Here is a 24,476-nt window from a genome sequence, read left to right as displayed (position 1 = left end):
GGGGGCTGGGGGAGGGCGGGAGATACGGGGGAGCACAGAGGATGTTTACGGCAGTGAAAACACTCCGTATGACCCCATGATGGTGGATACGTGTCATTACACATCTGTCCAAACCCACAGAATGTACAACACCCAGAGTGAATTTTAACAACTGTGGACTGTGGGTGATGATGTGTGGACATAGGTGCATCAGTTGTAACAAATGTCCCGTCTGGTGGGGGTGTTGATAGTGGGGAAGACCGTGCACGGGCCGGGAGGGGGTGTACAGGAAGGATCCACACCTCCCCCTCGACGGTGCTCTAGCCTTAAGCTGCTCGAAAACTAAATTCTATTAAAACAATATGCATAAGAAACTAAAACAATACATTGAAATGCTAATGTGGTTAGATTTGGTGGCAGGATTATAGCAATTTTTCTTCCTCATCTTCGATGGGGTCTACGTTAAAATTTCACAATTAGATTACTTTTAAAAAGCCAGGCTCATGACCACAGGAAAGGACTAAACGCTGAATGCGACTGTCACCTCTGGGTGGGGTGATGAACGGCCTGCTTCCTTTGTTGTACTTGAACATTTTTCCACCTGGGCAGCACTTTCAAAATGGAAAAGCTTTATGTAAAGACCAGGCTGCAGCTCTGAATGTGTGTGCGTGTACACACATGTGCACACGTGCACATGCACACGCTCAGCAGTCCACACTGGATTGAATCTGACTTTGAGAATACAAGGCGTGTACCCTGAAGCTGGCCCTTGTGGCGCACGAGTGGGTGGCTCTGGTCATCCTCCAGGCTCTTCTGCTCGCGTGGGGCAGCCCGGGTCCTTGCAGGGAACACCAGTGCCCCCGCCCTGACACCTGGGCAGCCCCCGGCCCTGACTCGGGTTTCCGCGTGGGGTGGGTCCACAGACGGGTCAGACTCACACGACAGGTGTCCCCACGTCACAGCTTCACGGTTGTTTTAAAAACGTGAAAAAACATGAAAAACTCAGACGGGACATGAGATCCACCCACGTTTACACAAAATTTCAACATTCCGCTTCTCAAGGAAGAGGATAAAATGTCACATTTCCAGCGTCACAGACTTTTGAGTGTTTGTAAAAAGTGGCTTCAATTTATGATCTGCTTGTGCAAAGATTTCTCGTGGACCGAAGGGATTCCCTCCCAATTCCCGGTCATGAATTTTCAGACAGCTGTCTTAAGCGTAAAGCCTGACGTTTAAGTTACGTTCAGGATGGCAAGTTCAAGCTTCCTATTAAAATTTCTAGAAAAGCTGTCACTTGGAGGAGTTGCACAAATTATCCAGCATCTCCCTGACTCGAGCGCACTTCTCTCTGTGAGACAGCACGCAGGTCCCCCAGGCAACCCTCCCCCAAAGGTGGTATCACCTCCTCAGGAGGCTCAAGGGGCCCCGGGGACCTCCGGTGCCACCCCGGCCCCCGGGACGGCTCAGCATGCCAAGCACACGCCACGGAGAACAAGGCTGCAAGGAGATGTGTGACCACCCCCAGCCCTCTTAGGGATATCCACCCGACGCGCTGTGTCGGGTTTCAGCGGGAAACCTTGAGATTAGTCACGTTCCCAGTTCTGTCTTCTCCGTTCCTGCCCCAGTACAGACCCATCAGAGGGGCCTCTCCCTTGCTGCTCCCCAGGAATGGTTCTGACCGGGAATCCCGGAGCCTCACACTGCTGTTGTAGAGACTGGCAAGTACAGGAAGGTACACTCACCTTGGTGAGGAAACTAGGCGGGGACTGTGCCTAGATTCTTGACGTCTGCCGGCCCACACCTGTCCCATGTGCATCATGATTCCCACTCTGCCCCCCACCCCCATCATCCGGAGGGTGGGTGGCATCTGACCATCAAAGAGAGGACAAACCATGGGAGGAGGATTCAAGTTCCCAATGACACCTGAGCGTTTGGTGAACACCTGGATCCAGCCGTACCTGAAGCTCCACCCCACTTCTCAGACAAGCCAGTGGGTAGATACAGGAAGACAAGCCCACTGCAGCTGCGGCTCTTACCTGCAACTGAAGAGTGTGAACAGGACACAGCCTGAGCCTAACACTCACTTTTAATCCAGTAATTAGCCCAGAAAATGCAAAGAAGAACGTTTGCTGTGTGCTGATCTAGAGTTGGAAGGGGGCACACCTTCTGTGTCTTGGTGATCCGGCAGCCCAGGGGCTGCCCCTCCACACAACAGGAATGCAGCATCTCAGGCACACCCCGGGCTCTGCTCCCTCCACCTGCAGCCTGACCTGGAGGGATCACGCAGGAAGGACCAAGGGGTTGTCTCAGAGGAGGCACGAAGGCAAGTTCACCAGCGTTACCGCCCAGGGGTCTCAGGTCAGCGGTACTGGGTGGGGTCTTCCTGGGGCTGCCCGAGCACACAGGGCCTGTGGGTGAGACCTGGGACCCCAGGGGTGGGACCACGTGTGGCCATGCTGTCTGGCTGACACACCGAATACGATGTTTCACACCCTGTCAGCACTGAGCTCCCAGGTCAGAATCGCCTCTGGTTTCCTTGGGTGTCTTGGGTCAAATTATCATAAATCTAGTGAGTAGAAACACCACCGGTCCTTGGCATTCCTAAAGCTTTGGTGCAGTAAGGGACAGACGAACAGCCACGGACCGGCTTGAGAGGGTCATCTGCTTTTCTGTTTCAGCGTCCAAGGCCCTGGTCATTCACCCAGGAATCGGCCCCGTGAGCGCCCTGGAGGGGAGCGGGACAGGGCAGCTCACCCACGCACGTGGCGCGAGAGCTGGATCCCGTGACGAGGGAACGGGGCAGAGCAGAAGGCTTACAAAAGGGACTTTTATTAAAGGAAAGAAAAATCTGTTTGGTGGGTCACGTATGAAATAGATATACAAAACTTTACATGCCCGCGAGGGCGGGGCCCGTTGTCCCGGCGCCCGCGGGAGCTGCAGGGCCCTGGGGGCAGCTGGGGGCCCCAGGCCTGTCCTCGTCACACGCCGATGCACGGCCTCGCTTGAAACCTGTGCATGTTCTGGTAGCTTCAGTCGTGAAAAAGCAGGCGGATGCTGGGCTGCCGCCGCCTCACCCCTCTGTCTGGTCGGACGCCCAGCCTTCACCCTAAGCAATGTGCTGCCTAGTTAAAGGAAAAACACCTCCCCACACCCCCCATCTTCCTGATAAAAAGCGCCAACTCCAGTCCCGCTGTGCGGCTCTGCTGGGCTCACCCAGGATCTCTGGCATGGCCGCGTTCCCTGCCCCGCTGTCCTTAGCAAGAAGGCTTTCTTGTAGTGAAACTTCTAAAAACACCTCTTTCTGCAAAACAGTGTGTTTCTGCAGGTGGAGCTCTGCAAACAGACATGTCCCTCTGGAGGAGGGGCCGCTCCCGGGACGGAGGTGAGTCGAGTGCACGCCCCGCGGTCACATGAGGTCGCCAAGCTCGGCCTCCAGCGCGGCCGCCATCTCGTCCGCCTCCGAGCTGCCCCCCTCCTCGTCCTCGCAGCTGGACGCTCCGCTGGACTCGCTGGCTGCGTCCTCTTCGTTCAGCTTCCTCTTGTGGCCCCTGCAAGGAAAGCACACGCACCGTGAGATGCTCGTGGCGCACACGCTCCCCGGCCCCTCGGCCGCCAGCCCCCATGCTTCCGGAACAGCCCTGACAGCACAGGCTGGGCACCAAGGCAGCCTCTGTCTCCGGCAGGTAACGAAATACCCAGGACGTGTGAGGGCGGGAGAGGGAGGGGCCCGGAGCTAGCTGCCGCTGGGAAGGGAGGCGGGGACAGCCGCCAGCAGACGGGTGTATGTTTTACATTCAGGTCTATGAAATCTATTTTGAGTTAACCGCTGAGTACATTTCTGACTGTGGGCTACGATTAATTATTCTGCATTTGGACATCAATAGTTCACAGCTGTTGTCGCACCATTTATCGAAAAGTTACGTAGGAATATATATACGCCCCCCAACAACTACTATGGTTTGGGGAAACCTTCTGAAGGGAAGAAACCCCCCAAAAGATTTACCTCTTAGAGACCCAAAAGGCATCTCAAGCAGTCACAGACACACACGAGACTGGGAAAATGACGTGCAAGACTATGACGTCTATAACCTAAGACCTACAATACACACAGAAATTTCTACAACAGACAAGGAGTAACCTAATTGTGGCAAACAATTGGGCAGAAAAGGGCAGTTGGCAGAACAAAGGGCCAACGAACACTGAAAAAGATACTATGATGTAATTTGAAAAGCGAATCAAGGTGCCTGTCAGGAAGCACATTCAGCCCCCAGGCTGGCGGAAGTCAGAGGAGAGGGACCCCGGCCCCGGAGGGAGCACGTGACCCGAAGGGGAAGCGCGCGCTTACTGCGACCCAGCGCCGCCCCTGCCCAGCCGCTGCGGCCTGGCTCGGCAGCACACGTGGCTGGAAGGGAAAGTAAACCCGAAAGAAACCCCTCCTCTCAGGTCCCGGCGGCCCCGGGAGGAGGTCGGTGCAGGAAGGGGGCGCGGGTGGGAAGCGACCCGGCGGCTGGGAGGGCGCCAGGGTCTGGACAAGAGGACGGAGCCGTGTGGACCCCGTGATGCGCTTTCAGGACAAACACTGACCAAGGTGGCTGCTGGAGCACAGCCACGCTGGGACACGGCGCCCGGGCCTCGCCAGCTCGGGCCAGATCTGAGCAGACATGCGGCCCGAGGGTCCAGCCCCTCAGACACACTGCAGGGGTAGCTCTGGATCTGCGAGAGACGGTGGAGCCAAAGATGGTGCTAAGCGTTAAGCGTAATTAAGCTGAGGCGCTCACACGATTCCCCTTCGCTGAGTGAACACAACAGATAAACTCAGAAACGACGTGCAGACGGAACAGTTTAGAGAGACTGCTTTCTCCTCACCCCAACGACACCCACGCTCCGCGGGGCAGTGCCCAGCACCGCCTCCCAGGGACAGAACTGGGCGGTCGCGTGTGTGTGCGCGTGGGCAGCGGTAACACACACGAGAGCAGAGCAGAGTCAGCCCCAGGCCTGAGCTGTGCTCAGCTGCGGGTGGTGGGCAGAGGGGGCTGAACCCCACCTTCCAGGCCCCCACTTGTGGCTGCACCGCCGGCGGCGCTGAGAGCACGTGGGGACGTGGTCTGTCCTCGAGGCTCCTCCCCGACCGCCCTCCACCTCCGGGGTGTCCCGCCTCCTGGGTGTCCCTGGGGCGGGTGCCGCGCGTGCTGTAAAGCAGATCCCCGTCCTCCGGTCACCGAGGGGACGAGCTTCCAGGAAGTAGCAAATCCAAGGGCAAAGAGGAGGTGTTCCTGTGACTGGTGAGGAAGCCCCCGGGTCCAGGAAGGGCCGGGCCCTCTGCCTGTGTACAGAGACCCTCACGCACCCCGAGCTGCTGCAACAAGGAAGCCGAGGCTGAGTCAGTGGACGGCGCCCGGCTGCGTCGGCCGGGATTGGTGCTCTCCTGCGGGGACGGCTCCACGGGTGGCACAGGGGGCCTGGGAGGGACCCCGGGGCACGAGAAGTGCAGGCCCCTAGGAGGCTGATCCCGGGGCGTCCTGTTGATAAAACCTCCTGCACTGCCCTTGGAGACCCCGCTGCAGAGCAGCCTTTTGGGACAGAACGGGCTGCACAGGGTGTCCCCCTCACCACCAGGGTGACGCCAGCTAACAGCTAGGCAGGACCCCACGGCTGTCGCAGCCTCTGTGCAGAGAGACAAATGTCGACTGTGCTGAGCCCGGCTGGTCCTGCGGGAGAGACCCTGGGACCTCGGTGTCCGCTTGTGCGGCCGTGTCCGGGGGCCTGGGGACCAGGGTCGGGGGCCGCAGCGGCAGTGCCTTGTGCTGGGAAGAGCAAAACCTTGCCTTGTGCTGGGAAGAGCAAAACCTTCAGTCTCGGCTAAACAATGGAGTATTCCTATATCCAACACGATTGAGTTTTAGTAATTAAAGATCACCTCAAAGACTGGGCACAGCTGCAAGTCGTGGTTAATAAATGCCTAAAATTGATACCAGCTTCCTTTCCTCTCAGCAGAGCCTGCAATAATTGTATTCTGTTTTCACAACCAACAGCACAGTCCCCTAGAGAAACGCTAACAGATTTAATTTGGGGAAAATTTAAGGCTCAAGAATCAGCTCAGATTCAACGTGGAATAAAGCAAGAACGTGAACAGGAACATAAATCACGCATGTACGTTTCCTCCCTCACGTCCCAGCCTCTGAGCTCTTTGCTGCAAAGAGGCACGTGGACCCGCCCCTGAAGTCTGCTGTTGAATAAGATGCACAATTATTTTAGCAACTACGGCAAATAAACACACATTATTATTTCATACCGGTGTCTAACCAACGAGATAAACCATCCATAACACGTCCATTTTTCAAATTGCTGGTTACAGCCAGCTTGGTATTTCTGGCAGAAAGAAAAAGAACAGAGCAGCACGGCAGGTGGTAAGGTCACCATTTTACCTAACAAAAGCTGTTTCAGGTACGTGTGTGCATGTGTCCACGTGCATGCAGGGGAGCACCTGCCCTGGGGTGTGGAAGGCCGTCTGGACCCTGAGGCAGAGAGGACGCGCGTGGGCTCCTGCCTGCCCTGTCCGGTCACGACAGCGGAGGCTCTGCTGCTTCTTCAAAGAGGTGCACGTGTAGGTCACTGTAACACAACACCGGGCTCCAGGGCGTGGGCTCAGGTCAGGGCCACAGGGCGAGAGGGCACGTTCCAAGGAAAAATCGTACGGGCCACATCTGTTGAACTGTTTCTGAAAAGCCTGAGAACTCAGGTGATGTCACCTATTTTGAGGCAGTCTTCTGACCCCTGTCCTGGTCTTGGCTTCCTGCATCTTTGCCGTGAAGCGTGCAGATGGGGACCTCTGAGCTGGGCTCTAGGTGTAGAAGTGTGGACGCTTTGGATTTTCCCATAGTAGCGTTTTTACTTGAAAAACGGGTCCTGAGCTCCCGGGATGTGTCAGATGACGTTCCCCATCACATTTGGGAAGGTGCCAGTCATTACGTCCCTGGCAGTCCTGCCACGTGCGCGCCGAGGGCCTGGCGGTGCCGTCTGGGACGCTGTCCCCAGGACCCTTAGGCGATTCTCCGTCTCCGCGGCTCTGGGAACGTATCCCGACTGTTCTCTGATACGCGGTCGCCCTCTCGGGCAGCTTCTCCGGCCTCTTCTGTGCTGTCTGTGGCTCATTCTTCTGTCTCTCCGATGTCTCACGATTCTCTTCGCTGGAAACTGGACGTTTTAGTTACTGCGTTGCAGCCGCTCCGGGCACTGGTCTCCCCTACCCGCAGGGCGGGGCTGTTCTGGGGAAGCTGCTGCATCGGCACCGCCCCCCCCCCCTCAACAGCGCAACGTCTCTGGGGTCCAGCCTTGGGCGCAGGCTCAGAGCAGGGAGAGAGAAAGGCACACACGACTAAAACAGCGCCACTTTTTATCCACCACACTGCAGGGCCCAGAAGCCGTCATGAAGCACCGTGACAGGGAGGGTGGGGGACAGCCAGCCCCCTCGCCACCAGCACGACCCTGCATGGCCGGAGGGCAACTTGAGGCAGCTACCAGGCCAAGAGTGCGAAGGCCTTCCGACCTCGGCGAGCCCGCCTTCAGAAATCGACTGTGTGTGATGAGCTCGCACACGCAAAGGGCTGGGGCCCAGGGCGTCACCACGGTGCTGTCGGCTACGGCAGGTTAAACATCACAGATCGACACACGAATCGACGGGAAGCCACGTGTCCATGCGACAGAAGGGCAGCTCCTCAGCCACGGCCTGGGGAATTTACAACCTGAGCCAAGCACCTTGGTCCCAGGGTCACCCGCTGGCAGCGCAGACAGAAGGTGTCCGATGGCAAGGCAGCGACAGGGTAGAGGTGGAGGGCTGGCTGCAAAGCGGCCTCCGGGCTCCACCGCGGCAGCAGAGCTGGGTCTGCTCTCTGGTCACAAACACCAGGCCCACGTCTCCTCCATCTTTAGAAATGACCGACGTCCCCAGCGTAGTAGAGACAGCCTTGCCTAGGTGACCACCCAGCACTGAGAACAGCTCTCACGCGTGAGGGCCTCTGCACAACTGCGCACCGTCTGTCTGCACGTTCGGCCGGGACCCCGGCCACCGCACCCCTGCGGAGAAGGGGAGGCGGCAGCGGACCGGGCGGTGGGAGCCCGGGACGCGGGTCAGGAGCTTCGCCTTTAGACGTGGGTGACGCTCCTGACTAGTTCACCACGGGACCGGGTGGGGTGGGAAGGCGCCGAGACTAAACTCTCTGGCACTTAGAGAACAGGCTTCGGGGAGAGAGAGACGGCTTCCGCTGGCCAAGCCGACCGCCCACGACACGAGACCCCAGGCCGCGTCTCCACGTCGGCGTCTCCTGCGAGTGGTGGGGGCAGGGCGGCGTCGCCGACGCCTGCAGACGTCTCGTCTGCCAAGTGCCTGCCACACGGCCCTGACTTCTTACTCAGGGATTTACCTCAAGGAGCGGAAGTGCCCCTCCAGCTGCCGTGTGTAAGACGGGCGTCTGACGTCTGTTCATTTGAAAGAAGAGTGGATCGGTTCTCAGTGGACAAGCCCAAACCCCACCCCCGTCCTTCCATCAGAAGTCACCTTCAAGTTCCAGTGACATTAAGATCCCGCAGAAGAGTCTGGCCACTCAGGCCGGCAGGACGTGCTGCCAACCGCTCGGGAGAAGCCAGGCTGCGACCCAGGGCGCAAGGCGCCAGCGCTCGCAGCAAAGGCCGTGGACCGAAATGTCCCGCAGGCAAGAAACAAACCCCCCAAACAAGCCTGACTTAATTTCAAGTAGAAACGCTACTATGGGAAAGTCCAAAGCATCCACACTTCTACACCCAGAGCCCACTGACAGGAATAAAACCTGCGCGAAAACCACATTCGCCAGCTTCTGGGCAGAGAAAGGGGTGAGCTCCCAAGCCCGATCACGGCGCCTCGGCCCCGACGCAGGGCAGACTCGACGTCGGGTACAGGGAGACGCTGAGCGGCGGAGGGGCAGGCGGGGGCGGGAACAAGGGTCTCTGGCCACCCAGGGGGAGGCGGCGTCCGGGTGGACCCTGGGCTTTGGCCTCGTCTCAGATTCCCACAGCGCTGAGGTCAAGCCCCACGGCATGGTGTGAAACAGCAGCTGCAGTGAGGATGGTGAGGAGGCCTGGGCTGGGCTGAAGGGGGGGCTCCCGATCACCCCCGCCCACCCCCGCCCACCCCACGCCGACCACAGCCCCGGCCCCCGCGCTGGACTCCCCGGCACCGTGCAGGGCCGAGAGGAGCCGCGGTGGGCGCAGGCCACACGCCTCTGGCCCCGATGGCAGCCCCGACCACCGCAGGCAAGGCTTTCTCCGCGTGGCCCCGAGCTACTTCCCGTGTGGGCAGATGACTCCGTGGAGACAAAGCAGGCCGCGCGCCCCAGGACTCCGGCCCGTCCTTCCCAGTCTTAAGAGAAAAGGCTCTGTCTTCCTCTTCACTTGGCAGGCGCAGCAGCGCAGCAGCAGTGGAACCGGGGCTCCGGGAGCACACTCCTCAGAGGGGCCCCAGCTCCCTATGTCCCTCGAGAGCCCCACGGGGCCCTCGCGCGGAGCTGAAGACGCAGCTGGGTCAAACACCTGTGTAAGGCAGGGGTCCCCAACCCCTGGGCCTCGGACTGGTCCGTGGCCTGTTAGGAACCGGGCCGCACGGCAGGAGGGGAGCGGCGGGCGAGCGAAGCTCCATCTCTGTTGACAGCAGCTCCCGTCGCTCGCATCACTGTCAGGTCAGCGGCGACATTAGATTCTCAGGGGGGATGAACGCTGCGGGGAACTGTGCACGCGAGGGGTCCTGGTTGCACACTCCTTATGAGGATCTAATGCCTGATGATCTGGGGTGGAGCTGAGGTGGGGACGCTGGGACCCGCTGGGGAGCGGCTGCAGATAGATTCTCATTAGCAGGGAGGTTTGGCTGCCCAGAGACCACAGTAAATCAATGGCTCGCAGACTCGTATCAAAACCCTGTGAGTGAGTGGCAAGTGACAGCACGCTCAGGGCTCCCGCTGATTCTGCGCTGTGGTAAACGGTATACTGACTTCATCGCACGTTACAATGTAATAACAGAAACGGTACACGACAAACGTAATGCCTGAATCACCCCGGAAGAAACCGCCCCTCCCCACCACAGGTTGATTCCTGGCTGGGGAACTAAGAGGCCACGTGCTGCGAGGTACGGCAAAAACAAAACAAAGCAAAACAAAACATCCATCCGTACGCACGTGCATCCATCCGTACGCACGTGCATACCGGTAAGTAAGCAAAGGAAAATACAATGAAACGGAAAAGCAAGCACCGTCGTGCCATCCTGCCTGACTCAGCGTCAGCACTCACAGTCCTAACAGCCGAGTGACCCCGAGGGCAGACACTGGTGTGGGCAGCTGCCCTCGGCCCACGCCCTGCACACGCCCGAGGTCACGCGGGGGCCAGTTCTCACCACGACCTGCCTCTGAACACTCGAAACCCTGGGGCTGTGAACACACCGCGCAGCTGGACACAGAGCACGGGGCCGCCATCGGTGGACAGCACGCTGCTCCCGGCCGTGTCCCATCCTGGGTCCACACACAGCAGCCCTCCAGACATGAGCGGGGACTCAGGGAGAGGAGCCCCACCGCAGGCTCCTGGGCCGCTGGGACCACACCTGGGCACGAACCACCACCTACAACACACACTGTGCACTCTGTGAAGGGGAAGAGTTACATCTGCCCAAATGGTAACTGAATCATAAAAAACGATAAAAATCAAGGGCACCACAAACGTAATATTCTAAACAACCTGTAACGTGCTTTGTATGTTTCAGAAACAGGACAGTGACCTTTGCCCTCTCAGGACCACCCAGACCGACGTCTTTAGGTCTCTTACCCCCTTCACTATTGCCTTGAAAATGATACCCACACACCATGGTCCGTAACAACACTGGGAAGATACAGCAGGATAACAACAGTGCACTGATCAACACGGAAGGTGTCTGGCGCTTGGAAGCTGTCTGGCACTCGCGGGGCAGCACACAGGGCCCCCCTCACCTGGGCAACCCCCCGCCTCCCAGCCCCTCCCCTGCACCTGAGCCCCCCTCCGCTCCGGGGCCCCCGACTGCCCCCCTTCCTCTCGCAGGCCCCCTCACCTGGGCCCCCGGCCGTCTGCTGCATTCCTCTCGGTGGGTGGCGCTGACCTGAGCGTGGGCCCCCTCGGGGCCCCCAGGGCCTCGGGCTGCCCGGGCCTCGGTCCGCGCTGCCGGTCCTCCCGGTCTCCCGGCTTCTTCTTCTCGCTGTCACTGTCATCGCTGCCCTCTCCTAGGATGTCATCCACCTAACGAAGGGCCAAGAGTCAGCACAAGATCACCTTCCTGAAGGATCCGCGCCACGGCCCCTCCCTCGGGACTGACACCGCCGCCGATTTCTGCACGGGCCCCGCTTCCCGTGACGAAGCACGCAGGGCGCCCCCTAAAGCTCCAACACGGGGCCTGCCGCCAGACGGATGCTTACCACCAGCACCGAGGAGCGTGGACAAGGCCCACGGGGTGCACGACGGGAGGCAGAGGTGGCCTGGGCTGTCCCTCCTCCACGTCCACCTCGCCGGGTCCTGGGACCCACGCGGCCACGTGTGGGGTGCCTGCCCGTCTGTCTTCTCTGACAGACCTCAGGCTTAACTGTTCACAGACACGGCAAGGGAGGGGGCTTGGGGGGCAGGGGGCAGGGCCCCGACGACACCTGATGCCCACGACGGCGGACGGGGCGCTGGAAAGGGGAAGGCAGCGGCGAGAGGAGGCCAGGCCCACGTTTCCTGAACACGGACCCGCCAGCACCTTTTCCAGGAAGGAGCAGAGGCCCCGTGTCCCGTCAGCTAGCGTAACTACGTTCTTCTGGCCTCAGAGCAGGGTCATCACTTAACAAGTTTGATCTGTGAAGCTGCTTCAAGTGTGCCAAGCGACAAGAGATTTGCTCACCGGGCTCTGCCCCCGTGAGCTCCCAGCCAGAGCTCCCAAACCCCCGGAGTCTCCTGGACGAGGGAGCACCTTTGCTCTAATGAGGCGACCGTGGTGGACTCTGGGGTGGGGCCGGTCACCCAGAAGCACCAGCGGATGAGCGCCCTGGACCTTTCCACCCCACCCCGCCCCCAGGGAGCCTCCCTAGAACCCCCGAGGCACAGGGCTCGGGAGCCTCTGGCCGGGACCCTCCCGACCTCACCCGTGTGCCCTTCACCCGCCGCCAGTCAGGCCTCGACCGCGTGCCCGATTCCGCGTTTCCCAAGTTCTCAGCCGCCCCGGCAGGGGCGTGGGAACCGACAGGCGGCCGGCTGGTCAGAAGGACGCGTGACAACCCGGGACCCCCCATTTACGACTGCGTGTGGCGTCGGGGAGTCCCGTGGGCCGTGCGCGTCCTGTGTTTCTCGACTGCTGGCTGCGGCTGCGGGTGAAGGTCTCAGGGCGAAGCCAGGGGGGCACTGCCACACCCCTGGTCAACCAAGCAAGAGCGACCGTGCACCAAACGCTCAGGGAACGACCCCCTGCGGCTCCAGCACAGCGAGGCTGGAACCCAGCTAACAGCCAGCACTCGGGGGCCGCGCGGCATATGCGAGACAGAGGGCGGCCGGCGGGGGGGGGGGGACGAGGGCTGCGCCCACGCGGGCTCTTGGGCTTTTGGAACTTTAAACTACGGGGCGGGATGGCTACTTTATCAAGCTCAGAAAACACGCCAAGGAAGGAAGGCTGTGAGGTGGACTTCACTCACGGGAACTCTGACTTCTTCCAGCAAACCACCCACTTCTAACTGAGCCCTGAGTCAGGGAGGCTCCCGTGGGGCCCAGAACCCAGGACGACCAGGGGATGCCCCTTCGGCACCCCTCCCACGCCCGCAGCACCCTCCTGGGTGTGTGCCCTGCACACCTGCTGCTCCCCGTGGCTCTACTGGGCCCGCTTCCCTGTGAGAGTCGTGGACTCGCAGTGCGTGGCAGGGACACCTCGGGGAAGGCACCGCAAACGGGACAGAACGGGTTTCAACCCTCTGATTAAATTCGAGGGCGGGGGGGAGCACCCCCTCTACAGAGCAGCTCTGATCAGCGACCGCCAGCCACACCCTGAGCGCTCAGGCCAAGGCTGACGTCTTTGAACCACTGTATCCAATTTCAAGTCTATCAACACGCAGTCTAGGGAGGAACAACGCGCAGGGACCTCACAAGTTAAAATACGGAAACATTTTAATTGACAGTTAAAGTGTTGGCTTTATCGTCAGGGGTCACAAGATCTTCACACGTAATATATCCTCTCGGGTTAAACTAAAGGCACCTAACAAAAAGCATCGAATTGTATTAATTCTAACAGGTTATTGGCTTCACCGGTATATTTAGGTGGCTGTACTTAACTTCATTTTGATAAGCAAACCTCCTCTTGTCAAATTTTGCTCTGAAAATACTTCAGGTCTTTAACTCCGCATCCCACCTTCTCAGGGGAAAAGAAAGAACTAAAAGAAGCCAATCATTTAAAATCTCCCCGAAGCACACAATCCCAGCAGCTCAGGGACCGCGGGGCGACCCCAGCCTGGAACGCACGCCAGGCCGCCCACAAAGGGCTCGCGGCTCGGCGGCGTTAGCACCAGGCCTGGCGGACAGCGCGGGCTCGTCCCGCAGGAGGTCTGGTCTCATTTAACCCTGCCTGGTGTGCTCCCCTGGCTTCCCTCACATAAAGTTCTGTATGAGGACAACTTTGCACTTCCTGGAAAACAGGGATCTGTAATGAACCATTTACTTCGTAAATGTTGTTTTAAAAATGCTCGTGTAAAGATTTTAAAATCTTAATTAAGGGAAAATCTAAAAGCAAGTATGTGAGGGGAAATACAAAATGCACTTTTTCCTCAAGTACTGACATCTCTCAAAGGGCAAGCACGAATGACGTCAAACGCTCTTGGGAAGGTTTCCATCCGTCGACTTGGAAGATGCAGGTCACGAAGACTTAGTAAAACTCATCTCAGCTTCTGACCCGTGGAAGCGAGGCAGACGAGAGAGAAACAGAAGAAATGGAAACAGCAAGTCGAGGCCAAGAACGGCCAGAGGGGACACGGCCTTGTCCCAGCCCCGGTCCCAGCACTTTCTTCTCACCATTCTGTTACTTTGCCTGCAGAGGGAGGGAACCTGAGGCAGCGAGGGCCGCGTGCAGAGCACGAGTGAGCTGCTCTAAGCGACTAACAGCACCACCTGTGAAGAGGACACGCCTCCGAGGACTACGGGCGTGAATTCTAAGCTCTGGTCTCAGGCAACGCGCTTCCGGTGAGGTAGAAATGATACCACCTGAAGGGTCTTTAGACCGACACCAACGTACTCCTCTCTTGGCCAGAAGAACAAACGTCCTGGTCATTCCCTTAATGTGCTGCATTCTCACGAAATAAAACCGAAAGCACTACTGGGCCTATTGAACTTAACTTTCTCTGACGACGCTCCCGTGATGTGGAAAAGGACCAGAAGGTGGCCGTGCACACACCCACGTGGTCGACCCTCGTCTAGACTCCACACTTCAGGGGAACGCCACCAGAGTCTGCTGTCCCCTCGGCAGCAGCGGAGGGGACGCGCTCCTGGGGCCCACAGAGCTCCGCGTTCCGCAGGAAGCGCCCCGGTGGCCGGGCCCGACGGTCTCCGTGCGCTTGGCACCCACCTGCCCCCCACGGGCCGGCCCAGCAGAGTCTGTGGAACAGGCCCTCTGGGAAGTGAGAGCCAGGCCAGGACGTGCCTCTACCCCACCGTGCTGTTTCCACGCGTGCGTTATCTTCAATCTCAAGTGTTTCTCCTGAAGCCCGACGTGCGGTACCTCAAAACACTGGAGTCCATGACAGCGACTGCGGGGCTGCCCACCTCCTGACACCCAGATGGCACGGCACGGTGGTAAGACACGCTGACTTTGGGAGCCTGTTCCCCACACTGACCCTGACGGCCCGCCCAGGAGCGCCCGCCCCGCCTCAGGCTCGGGTACAGTCCCGGGAAGAGAACCGACCTCACACGGGTGTCGAGGCTGACCGGGCTGCACAGAAACAGGACCACAGGGCGAGCCCGGCCAAGCAAAAGGGCCGAAGACAAAAGGAGAAGACTCAGGTGGTCGTGAAAACAAACCATTAAACCTCTGCAGATACGTACTGCTCCTAAATCACGCAGTAAGGACACCCAGTACCCGAGCAACGCGTGCTCTGGCCTCACATCAGCTCAGGTTAGCCCACGCGTGGGGGGAGGAGGGCAAGCGGGCGTCAACCCCGACCCCCAACCCGTGACCATCTGTGTCCCGCCGGGCCGGCCTTTCCCACAGCCCGCTTCCATCCCAGGGGAGAAGGAGCCTGGATGTCGTGACCACCTCTGAAGAAATTCCACAACTGGCCAAACTAGTCTATGCCATCAAAGGCAGTAAATTGAAGTCTTCCACCAAACCTGAGGTTTTCAGCCATTATCTCCCCAAGTATTTTTTCTGCACCGATCTCTCCCTCTTATCAGCTCAGACGACACAAACATTCAACTTCTGATTTGACCCCGGTGTCCCTGAGACGCTGACCCCCGGCCCGGGCTGTTTTCCTGTTGTTCCTCAGGGTGATTCCTATAACCCTGTCTTCAAGTTCACTTAATCTTTCCTCGACACTCCCGTCACCAGGGGTCCTCCTGGTGAATTTCAGGGCATCTGCCTGAGTGCGTGTCCAGTCCTGATGTTTCCGTGTGGTTCTTCTTTGTGGTCTGCACTCTCTTCAAGGCTGTGCCTCTCCCAATGGCCACGGCCACGGCCACGGCCACGCCCGCTGCTGTAGTGCTGGTCTGACGATCCCAACGCCTGGGCTATCCGGGTAGGCGCCTGCTGTCACTCTCTTGGGAATCGCCTGTTCCTGTGTTCGCGTGTTGAGTAACTGTTAAATCGTGTGCTGGACATCCTGAATATCATGTCCTGGTAGAAGCTCTGGAGAACAGGGTTTCGTGTTTTAGCAGGTGACCAGCCCAGTCAGGCTAAGATGGAAAGTTCTGTCCTGCCGGCCGTGGACTGCAACGTGAGTTTCACGCCTCTGCAGTGCTGTCCGCCCCACACCCAGCACGACTGGGATCGACTTCTAACAAACAGTCGAAGACAAAAAAAGTGGGAGGAGCAGAAACAGAGCCGGAAGCCAAGGCAGCACACGGGACACGCGCACACCGGCACACGCGGGCCACCGCAGAGCGAGAGTAGCGCAGGAAGGTGGCAGAGGAGGGAGGTGTGCCGTGCGCTCAGAGCACCCGCAGGCATGAGATGCAGCCGCGTCAAGCGCGCCAGAGGAAGGGTGCAACCCTGCACTGGCCGGGGGGCGCGGCACGTGGGCGCCGTCCACACGCGCCCGCATCTGCTCCCCCGACACGTGCGCCGCCTGTGACCTCCAGCTGAGCAGACGCCGCACGGCAGGCGCTGTGAGAACTTTCCACGCTTTTCTTGTGCATCCGCTGGTAACAAAAACACGTGCTGACAGAACTGATCACCAGCAAAAACATGCTGTGAGAAGACGCCACCGACTCTGGGAAAGGACAGCTTTATGGCAGCCACGCAGAATGCAAGGCCACATCAATCCTAAGAATCATCATAATTTGCACAAAGAATCACAAACGTGCTAACGGCCCTGACTTTTGAACACAAACTCAAAACGCTGCTGGACCATGCCTGCTCCAGCCTCCCAACTCCCTGAAGCTGGGTCTTCAGGTAGCTTCTGGGATCACCTGGCTTCTTCTCAATGTTGTGAAGCGCGTGGAAAATGTGCCTGTCCTATTCAGAACATAATCCTCACAAGACAGCGTTTGCCGCCAGCACAGAGCGGACCCGCCGTCGGGGTGGGCTAAGCAACTCTGCAGATCTCCCTGGGGAAACAGCCCCGTGACACGCGCAGCAAAATGGACCACGGTAGTGAGGGCAGCAGGCTGAAACTGCCACCCACGTGTGCAACGGTGGCCTCTCGGGGTCAAGGGACCACCTTCGGACACATTGGTTACTGCGTATCAAAGGCTTTAACCCACCAGATAGCAAACCTGCGCCTGAGGTCTCAACTTCTCCAGTGAAACGTGTTAATGTCCACAGGTGGGAAATGAGACAGGATTTCCTCGCTGTGCTGACGGATGGTGCTCGCTGGTCCAAATAGACAAAGCGTGCCCTCAAACTATCAAATAAAGTCAACAATCTCCTCCCTGACGGAGGCTGCCGCGGAGCTGAAAGGGAACCACTGCCCAGAGTCCGCACGCGGGCTGTGCCTGAACCACGGCAGACGGGGAGCTGCTGAGCCTCTACTCAGCAAACAGCTTTTTCACGTGAACCAAAATACACAAATACAACCATCTGGCATCAACAAGACGAAGACAGCGGTGATCACACCAGACGTGCGTATACTTTCGCCTCTTTGAAAAAAGCAACGAGGAGGTTCTGCTCAGATTCTGGGTCTGCAAAGATGCTCATCTGAGACGCCAGCCTGCGCGTGGCGTGTTACAAGGACAGGACAGCGGCATTCCTAATCAGGTTTAGGTGCAGGCTGCGAGAACAGAACACCTTGGTGCTGGTGAGATGTGCCTCCTGGTGAGAGGAGCTGACCCTGGAAATGAAGGGTTCCGAGCGGCTGGGGGCTGGGAGAGGCGTCTGTGCTTGGGACGCCCTGGCTGTGGAGCGCCCAGACATGGTCCTCAAAGTGTAGAGCAGACAAGCACCTGTCGCTGCCAGTCCGGGGGCCCATCTGAAGAGCCCCCTCTGGTGGAGTAAACTACAACTACAACAGGCTCAGAGCCACCGCCCAGATGAGCACAGACAGCACCCTCTTCAGTAGTCCTGTTCCCCTGAACTTTAAGGAGAGGGAACACCTCTCTGGCCTCAGCTGCCTGCTGCAGCCCCACGGGGGCCTCCGCCCTTCGTGCGACCCTGGGGACCACAGCCTGGCTGTCTCTGAGCAGAGCTGCAGATGGTGGACAGGGTCTCTGCCCAGCTCTGTCCGGCCTCAAATCCTAAAGCCCCACACGGCCCCCGCCCTGCCACACAGGGAAGATGGAGAGCCGGGCGCCCGCTCCCCTGGTCATCTGGCGCCCGGCACTGACCGAGCAGTCTCTCTGGGGCCCAGATGTCACCGGGAATCGAGCAGGACCCCCTGAGCACCGCTGGACACCAACCCCTGGTTCCCTCATTTATAAAACGACAGTCATGTTTGCTGGAATCCCAAGTCCAGGATTTCTGTCTCCTTCAAAACCTTTCTTCCCAAAGAGCCAAAACGAAGGTTTTAAGGCTAATTTTCATTTCTGAAAGAAAAGCCAGGTTTCAGAGCGATGGGAGGTGTACTTAACACTGTTACTTCATGTTAAGATTTCGCCACCCTTTGATGTGCAACAAACAAGTAGCGAAATCGTCGCCACTGCTTTTGACAAACTGAACCGTGTCTCTGCAGGTGCCCAGCAGCGACGCCGCCCCGCCCACCGGGGAGGACTGGGGCGAGGGCGTGGGCAGGAGGAGAGGAGTGCGTGTCCAGCTGTCCCCTGCCAACCCCCAGCAGGGAGCGTCCCTCACGTAGAACAAGGAACATCCTTGATCAAGAAGACAGGCTTACGGCTAAAAAAATTCTTCTAGGAGAAAACATTTTTATGAACAAACCCCAGCAGTGTACTGGCTAAATGCTCAAAAAGGCAGAAAACGAACGGCAAACAGAGAAATTCAGCACATCTGAAAGCAGGTTTAAGCGTCACGGGATAAATTATCATCTGAAGATGATGGTCTGAGTTGCTGGTAGGATTCTATACTGAATATAACATTCTTCTGCTACCGCTGGAAGTAAGCTGAAATGCATGTCTGTCCTCAGGGCTCTCCCTGGCGTCCGCGATGGTCCGAGGACGACTTCTGTCTGCACAGTACGAGTGGCTGAGTGGCTGCGGGAGCTGTCTGTCTCTAAGACGCAGATCCGAGGGCCGGAGGAGTGTCGGTCCCGATCTGGGCCCAGCTCCGTTTAGTGGGACGTGAGGTGTGGTGTCCACAACGGTGCCTGCGTAGAACAGCAGCCCCAGAGCCATGCTGCCCAAGCCACCTTCCACAGGCTGGGGCCTTCTCTGAGGGGCCTGACCTAGGATGGACGAGGGGCACACAGGCCCTGGGGCAGGCACGGGACACAGGGCGAGAGGGACAAAGGGCGGGCTTACAGGTGCTCCCACTGCTTCCCTCGTGGGCCAGAGACAGACAGCTGACTTGCAAAATTATCTACAGTTTAGTTTCTGCTCCTAAGGAGAATCCCCTCTGTATTTAATCTTCACTTCAAAAGGGATTCTGGGTCCTATCATCATTATTCCCACAATTAAGCATTTGGAAGAAAAACACCCCTTCTACCCACGTTGCCCGACACCTGTTCGTGGTGTAACAGCCAATTCCCAGTCACGATCTGGGTGTGTTTCAAAACCTACGTGCAACCTGAAAGGGCAGAGGGTGTCTCGACCTGGGTCCTGAGGACGCGGGGGCCGCCCGGGCACTGAAGGCTGCTTGGCGGCTCCCCTGGCGCCCACCCACTCGACACCAGGAGCCCCCTTAGTAGTGACAACGCCAGACACCGCCGTGGGCCCCGGGGTGGAAGGGGGAGGTCAGGCCCGTCGGTGCAGAAACCTGCCTCCTATGTTGCCAATACACCAACTGGTCACTTCCTGCTGTCGTCACCTCCTCTCCCACACGTCCCTGGAGACCAGAAGGCCAGGTGAGGCCACGCGCGAGGCGTGTGCTGCGGCCGGGCCGGGGCTCACCTCTTTATCCATACTCTCTAAGTCCTCCTTACACAGCGTGTACAGTGGCATGGTCTCCGACATGCTGGGCTGCCGCTTCCTTCTAGAAGGACCAGGCTGCTCTCCATCTTGATTGGCTGGCAAGTCTTCACCAAACATCTGCTGGTGATGTGGCTGGACCGCTCTGAAAGGAATTTCACAGGCCCCATATGAGGAAAGTTGGTCTGAAGTCACCTTTCCAGCCCTGAAACAGATTCTCGATTCTCGGGATAGGTAAAGACACAGACACAGACACACACACACACGATATCTCAGCTGTGGAAACACACGCTGTCTCGTGGACGGTACCTACTCAGGCTTGATATGGGTTTGTTTATGAAACCAAATCCCTGAGTCCAGCCAGGCTGTGGGCCGGTCAGGCTCGCCCTTCTTCAGGCTAAAAGTGAACACTTAGCTCCTCCCTTCAACAAACCGCACTGTCCGAGCATCCGCCTGGCGGGACTCATTTGAGAACAAAGGGCAAAGGTGCAGAGAGACGGTGAACACTTGCTCAGAAACCAGCCGCAGTGCTATTTACACTCCAAGTAAGATCAAGCAGCTGTAAGACTGCGAGAAACCAACCATTTCTGTATCATCCAGGCTACAAAGTAGAGATAACGTGATAGAGAATTTAAGACACAGAGTGCCCTGGGTCGTAGTGAAAGTCCGTCCGTCCACAGAGGACAGGAACATGCAGGGTCATGTGTGTGGTTTTATTAAACTATTAAACATCAACACTGCATGAGGAACCAACCTTCTGTTCCCAGAACGCTTCTGTCCTGGAGCCGAGCCCCAGGCTGGCGTGACAGTGACTGTCCTCTGAGCTACCCTCTCCGTTCCACCTGGAACAGACCCCAGAGCACCCCTGTCCCCCGCACACGCTCTCATCCCGTGTCAGGTTCCCAACACGGGTCAGTGCCCGTGACGGCCTCAGAACTTAAGGGGCTTTGTGAAGCGGGCGGCCGTGCCTTCCTCTGGAGCTGGCCGTGGGTACCTCACGGCCACCAGGAAACTGAAGACGACGTAGCAAAACCTTGTTACTCTGAAGAAAAGTGGTGGTAATGATAAGTCTGAATCACAAAACTGAAAGGAAGCAACTGTACTGGGCTAACCACATACTACCTGATGTGGTTAAGATCTCTGACCCAGAAACATGAAGGACCATCTAGAAACCGCTGACCCCTGCTTCTTCCGAAGTCAGACTCTGTCCCCAGCCTCTCGACGGCCTGCCCGCCTCCACGTATCCATGCGGCTTAAGAGCTTCCCGTCCTGTCTTCTGACCTGGGCATCAGGCTGCACTTCAGCCCACACCCACTTACCGTCACCCCACCACCCAGAGCTCCTCTTACAAATATGGAAAACGGCAGAAGTACCTTTTTACTAGCACAGCCTCCCTTCAGACCCAGAATGGGGAAGGTGAGAACACGTGCACCCCCTACGGAAGGCTCATGGGCCCAGGGGCCGACTGGTCCTCAAGGCAGTGGGGTGTGGGTTCAGCCTGAGCTACGCACAAACACCTGAAAAGGCAGGATGTTCTTCCACGTGGAAGATGCTGAAAATCGGCCACCACGCTGGGGGCTCCTGAGAACCCCCTCAGGGCAGTCGCAACACCCTCCCTCTTCTAGAGACACACCGGGCGAGGCCACCGGGTGGCAGGTCACACCAGGTGGACCAGGAGGCAGGTGGGAACCCCGTCTTCCGCTAAGCCAGAGAGATTTGCAGAAATGCAGACGAGCCGCCCTCCTCATTACATTTCTTTTGGATTTGGAGAAGAGCTACTCGTCGTTAAAACAGTGTTAACGGGCAGTGGTTTATTGCTCTTCTGAGATGAATGAGAAGCGAGTACTTCAAAGGCGCCTCGGTTTTGCTTTCTAACCTGGTGAACACCAGGCTACGAAGCCCCCAGGACGGACAGCTGGAGGGCCAGCTCGCAGCCCCCGCCGCCTGCTCGCGCGTCTCCCCCCGGACGGAGCAGCGTCCCTGTGGCTTCAGAATCGGCTCCGCACGCACAGCCCGAGCCCCAGGCCCCATGGTGGCTTCTCTGGCGCGTCCCGCTGCTCATCCCAGGAACTGGCAACTGGACACGCCCACGGGCAGGCCCGGCTCACGACAGCCACAGCAGCCAGCACAGGACTGGACAGCAACCCCGCCTGCTGCCTCCCCTCGCCCCACCGCGTGGGGGCGTCACGGAGCCGGCGGCAGAGTCGCTGGCAGAGCAGGGGTTTCTCACTTGGAGGGAGCTCCTGATCAGTTTTCTTTCTATGGGTCATGCTTCCGCTGTCAAGTGTGTGGACTCTGCCTGGTCCGAGATCCTAGTTCTACATTTTCTAAGCAGGTCCGTGACGCGCTGCAGTGTCAGTGGAGCCCACCCACCTGCAAAAACCGGGAGGCGTCAGACTGTCGTGGACCCCGCGCCAAGGCTGCCCGGCAGTAACAGTGACCCCCAGGCCGGCGTCAGCGGAGGCCAAGTGGGACCCTGGACTTTTTTTGCCCCTGCCCGGCAGGGGTGAGGAGGTGTCTTACAAGTTCTGCTGCGGGAGCGTGGCCTGCGAAAGCCAGCTAAACAGAAGGTTTCAGCAAGGTCCAGACTCTCAGAAAGAGACCTGTCTCCAGGTTTCAACTGAAAACCACCTGTCACACCAAGAGCCAGGAAGATCTCCAACTGACTGAAAAAAGACAATCAGGAGATGTCAACTGAGGTGACAGAAATGACAGAACTGTCTGACAAAGATTCCAAAGTATCCTCAATACAAAGAAATGCTTCAATAAGCAATTACAAGCACGCTTGAAATAAATGAAAGAAACAAAGAGCCTCAGGAACGAAACAGAAGATAAAGAGAAGAACCGAATGGAAATTCTAGAAGTGAAAACAAACAAAAACATGCTTTAGGTGGGCTCAGTGTCGCGACGGAGCGGGCAGAGGGAAGGAAATCTGAATCTGAAGACACCCTAGAAAGTGCTCCATGTAAACGACAGGAAACAGACTGAAGAGGAAAAACGCACACGGCCTCAGGCCCACGTGACGACAGTGAGAGTCCCCGATCATGTCACTGCTGGTGCCCCAGAAGGAGAGGAGAAACACGCAGAGCTGAAAAAGTACTTGAAGAATAATGGCCGGAAACAATGCCCCAAATTTGGCAAAAACGACGTGAAACTTCCAGATTCAAGACTCTTAAGTGAATCCGCAACAGGATAAAAGCCCACATCCACATTAAGACACATCACCGTCAAATCTGCAATTCAAGACAAGGAAAAAAACCTTGAGAGCAGTGAGAGAAATGCTACTCCAGTTACAAGGGAAATACGACTCAAGTGACACGCCAAAGAAGAAAAACTGCGCGAGCCTGAGGTCAACACAGATAAAGCGATGAAGAAATTCAACAGCCATTCACGGTGAAACACAGGGAAGATGGGAGGAATCCGAGGAGGAGCAGCTACAGAAACTCGCAGCCGACACCACGTGTGACGGTGCGAGGCTCAACGTTTCCCCCCTCAGACTAGGAAAAAGGCAAAAATGCCCACCAACCACTGGAAGAGACAGAGAACCCAGGAACGGACCCACGGGAATACGGTCCCCTGAGTCCAACAGAGGTGCAGAACAAGCCCATGGAGGAAAGAGGGCCTTGCCCACAAACGGCCCCACCCTCAGACCTGTCACGTTAGGCCAAAACTCACTCGGAACAGACCACGGACTTCAATACAATACGTGAAGCTACCAGGATCCAGGCCAGGCAGGGTCCACAGACCTGACACCGAAGCATGACTCACGGAAAGACCACCAGTCAGAGAACCTCCCCGAAACGGGAAACGTCTGTTCTGCCAACGACGCTGTTAAGAGGGTGGAAGGCATCCCCAGAGCACGAGAAGCTTCCACAAGGCTCGCAACTGACGCAGGACAAGGACCCGAGACACCCTAAGGGCGTCAAATGCACGGGCAGGCGACGGGACATCTCGCTGAGGAGACTCCACAGGGGCAAAGGGCCGAGAGAAAGGGTGAGCATGAAACCACACGTCCCACACCCTCAGGGAGGCTCAAATGGAAACGGGGGCACCAGATGCAGAGAAACAATGTCCCCCACCCGCTGGTGGGGACGTAAAAGGTACCACCACTGCAGAAAAAAACTGGACGGCTTCTTGTAAAACTAAACACACTCACTGTACAACTCAGCAGTCCCACTCCTGGGCGCTGATTCAGGAGAAACAGAGACGCACAAAGACGTTTACAACAGCAGCGGCCGTATCAGTAACATTCCAGAGCTGGACACGCCCCAGATGACCTTCCGCGGGTGAACGCCACAGAAGCCGCAGCACCTCTTTCCACGAAACACTCCTCAGCAGCGGACACGGCCACATCGGGGCAGAATCTCCAGGGAACTGTGCTGAGTGGAGCTGCACACCCTGTGATTCCACTTACTCCGTGTTTTCGGGATGACGGGAGTACAGGGACAGAGACAGACCAGTGGTGGCCGGGTGAGGCTTGGGGGTGGGGCTGGGAGGGCTGGAGACGGGCCGGGGGGCCCGGTGGGGCTGGAGGCTGCGTCTGGACCAGGCCAGTGCTGGCGTCCCGGCTCGAGACTGGCTGCACCCTACGGCCAGTTCTGTGAGATGACGCCAATGGGGGCAGCGGGTTGACGGTCCCTGGGATCTGCTACTTCTGACAACTGCCTGTGAGTCTACGATTGTCTCAAAATAAAACCGTTACTGAAGAAAACAAAACGTTCACAACTTAGAGCACACGACAAACAAAGGGTAAATGAAAAGGAATTCGGAATCGCAGA

General features: G+C 57.9%; 1 protein-coding gene across 6 annotated transcripts in view; it reads right to left on the bottom strand.

Annotated features, from left to right (window-relative positions):
- Positions 1 to 2,786: 2,786 nt before the first annotated feature.
- Positions 2,787 to 24,476, bottom strand: part of CTDP1 (CTD phosphatase subunit 1) — a 41,542-nt gene continuing 19,852 nt past the window's right edge. For 4 of the 6 annotated variants that reach the window (XM_070046931.1, XM_060310152.2, XM_070046934.1 and 1 more), the window contains exons 11-13: positions 19,681 to 19,843; positions 11,078 to 11,262; positions 3,239 to 3,527 (exon numbers count right to left, since the gene is read on the bottom strand). In XM_070046931.1, coding sequence (XP_069903032.1) covers positions 3,386 to 3,527; positions 11,078 to 11,262; positions 19,681 to 19,843 — 490 coding nt within the window. In that variant the 3' untranslated portion in view covers positions 3,239 to 3,385. The other 2 variants (XM_070046932.1, XM_070046933.1) reach the window with 2 other exon arrangements.

Source organism: Globicephala melas, chromosome 13 (assembly GCF_963455315.2).
Source record: "Globicephala melas chromosome 13, mGloMel1.2, whole genome shotgun sequence".
NCBI lineage: Eukaryota > Metazoa > Chordata > Mammalia > Artiodactyla > Delphinidae > Globicephala > Globicephala melas.
The sequence above is the reverse complement of the archived record's forward strand: the minus strand, read 5'-3'. Positions and strand labels throughout refer to the sequence as shown.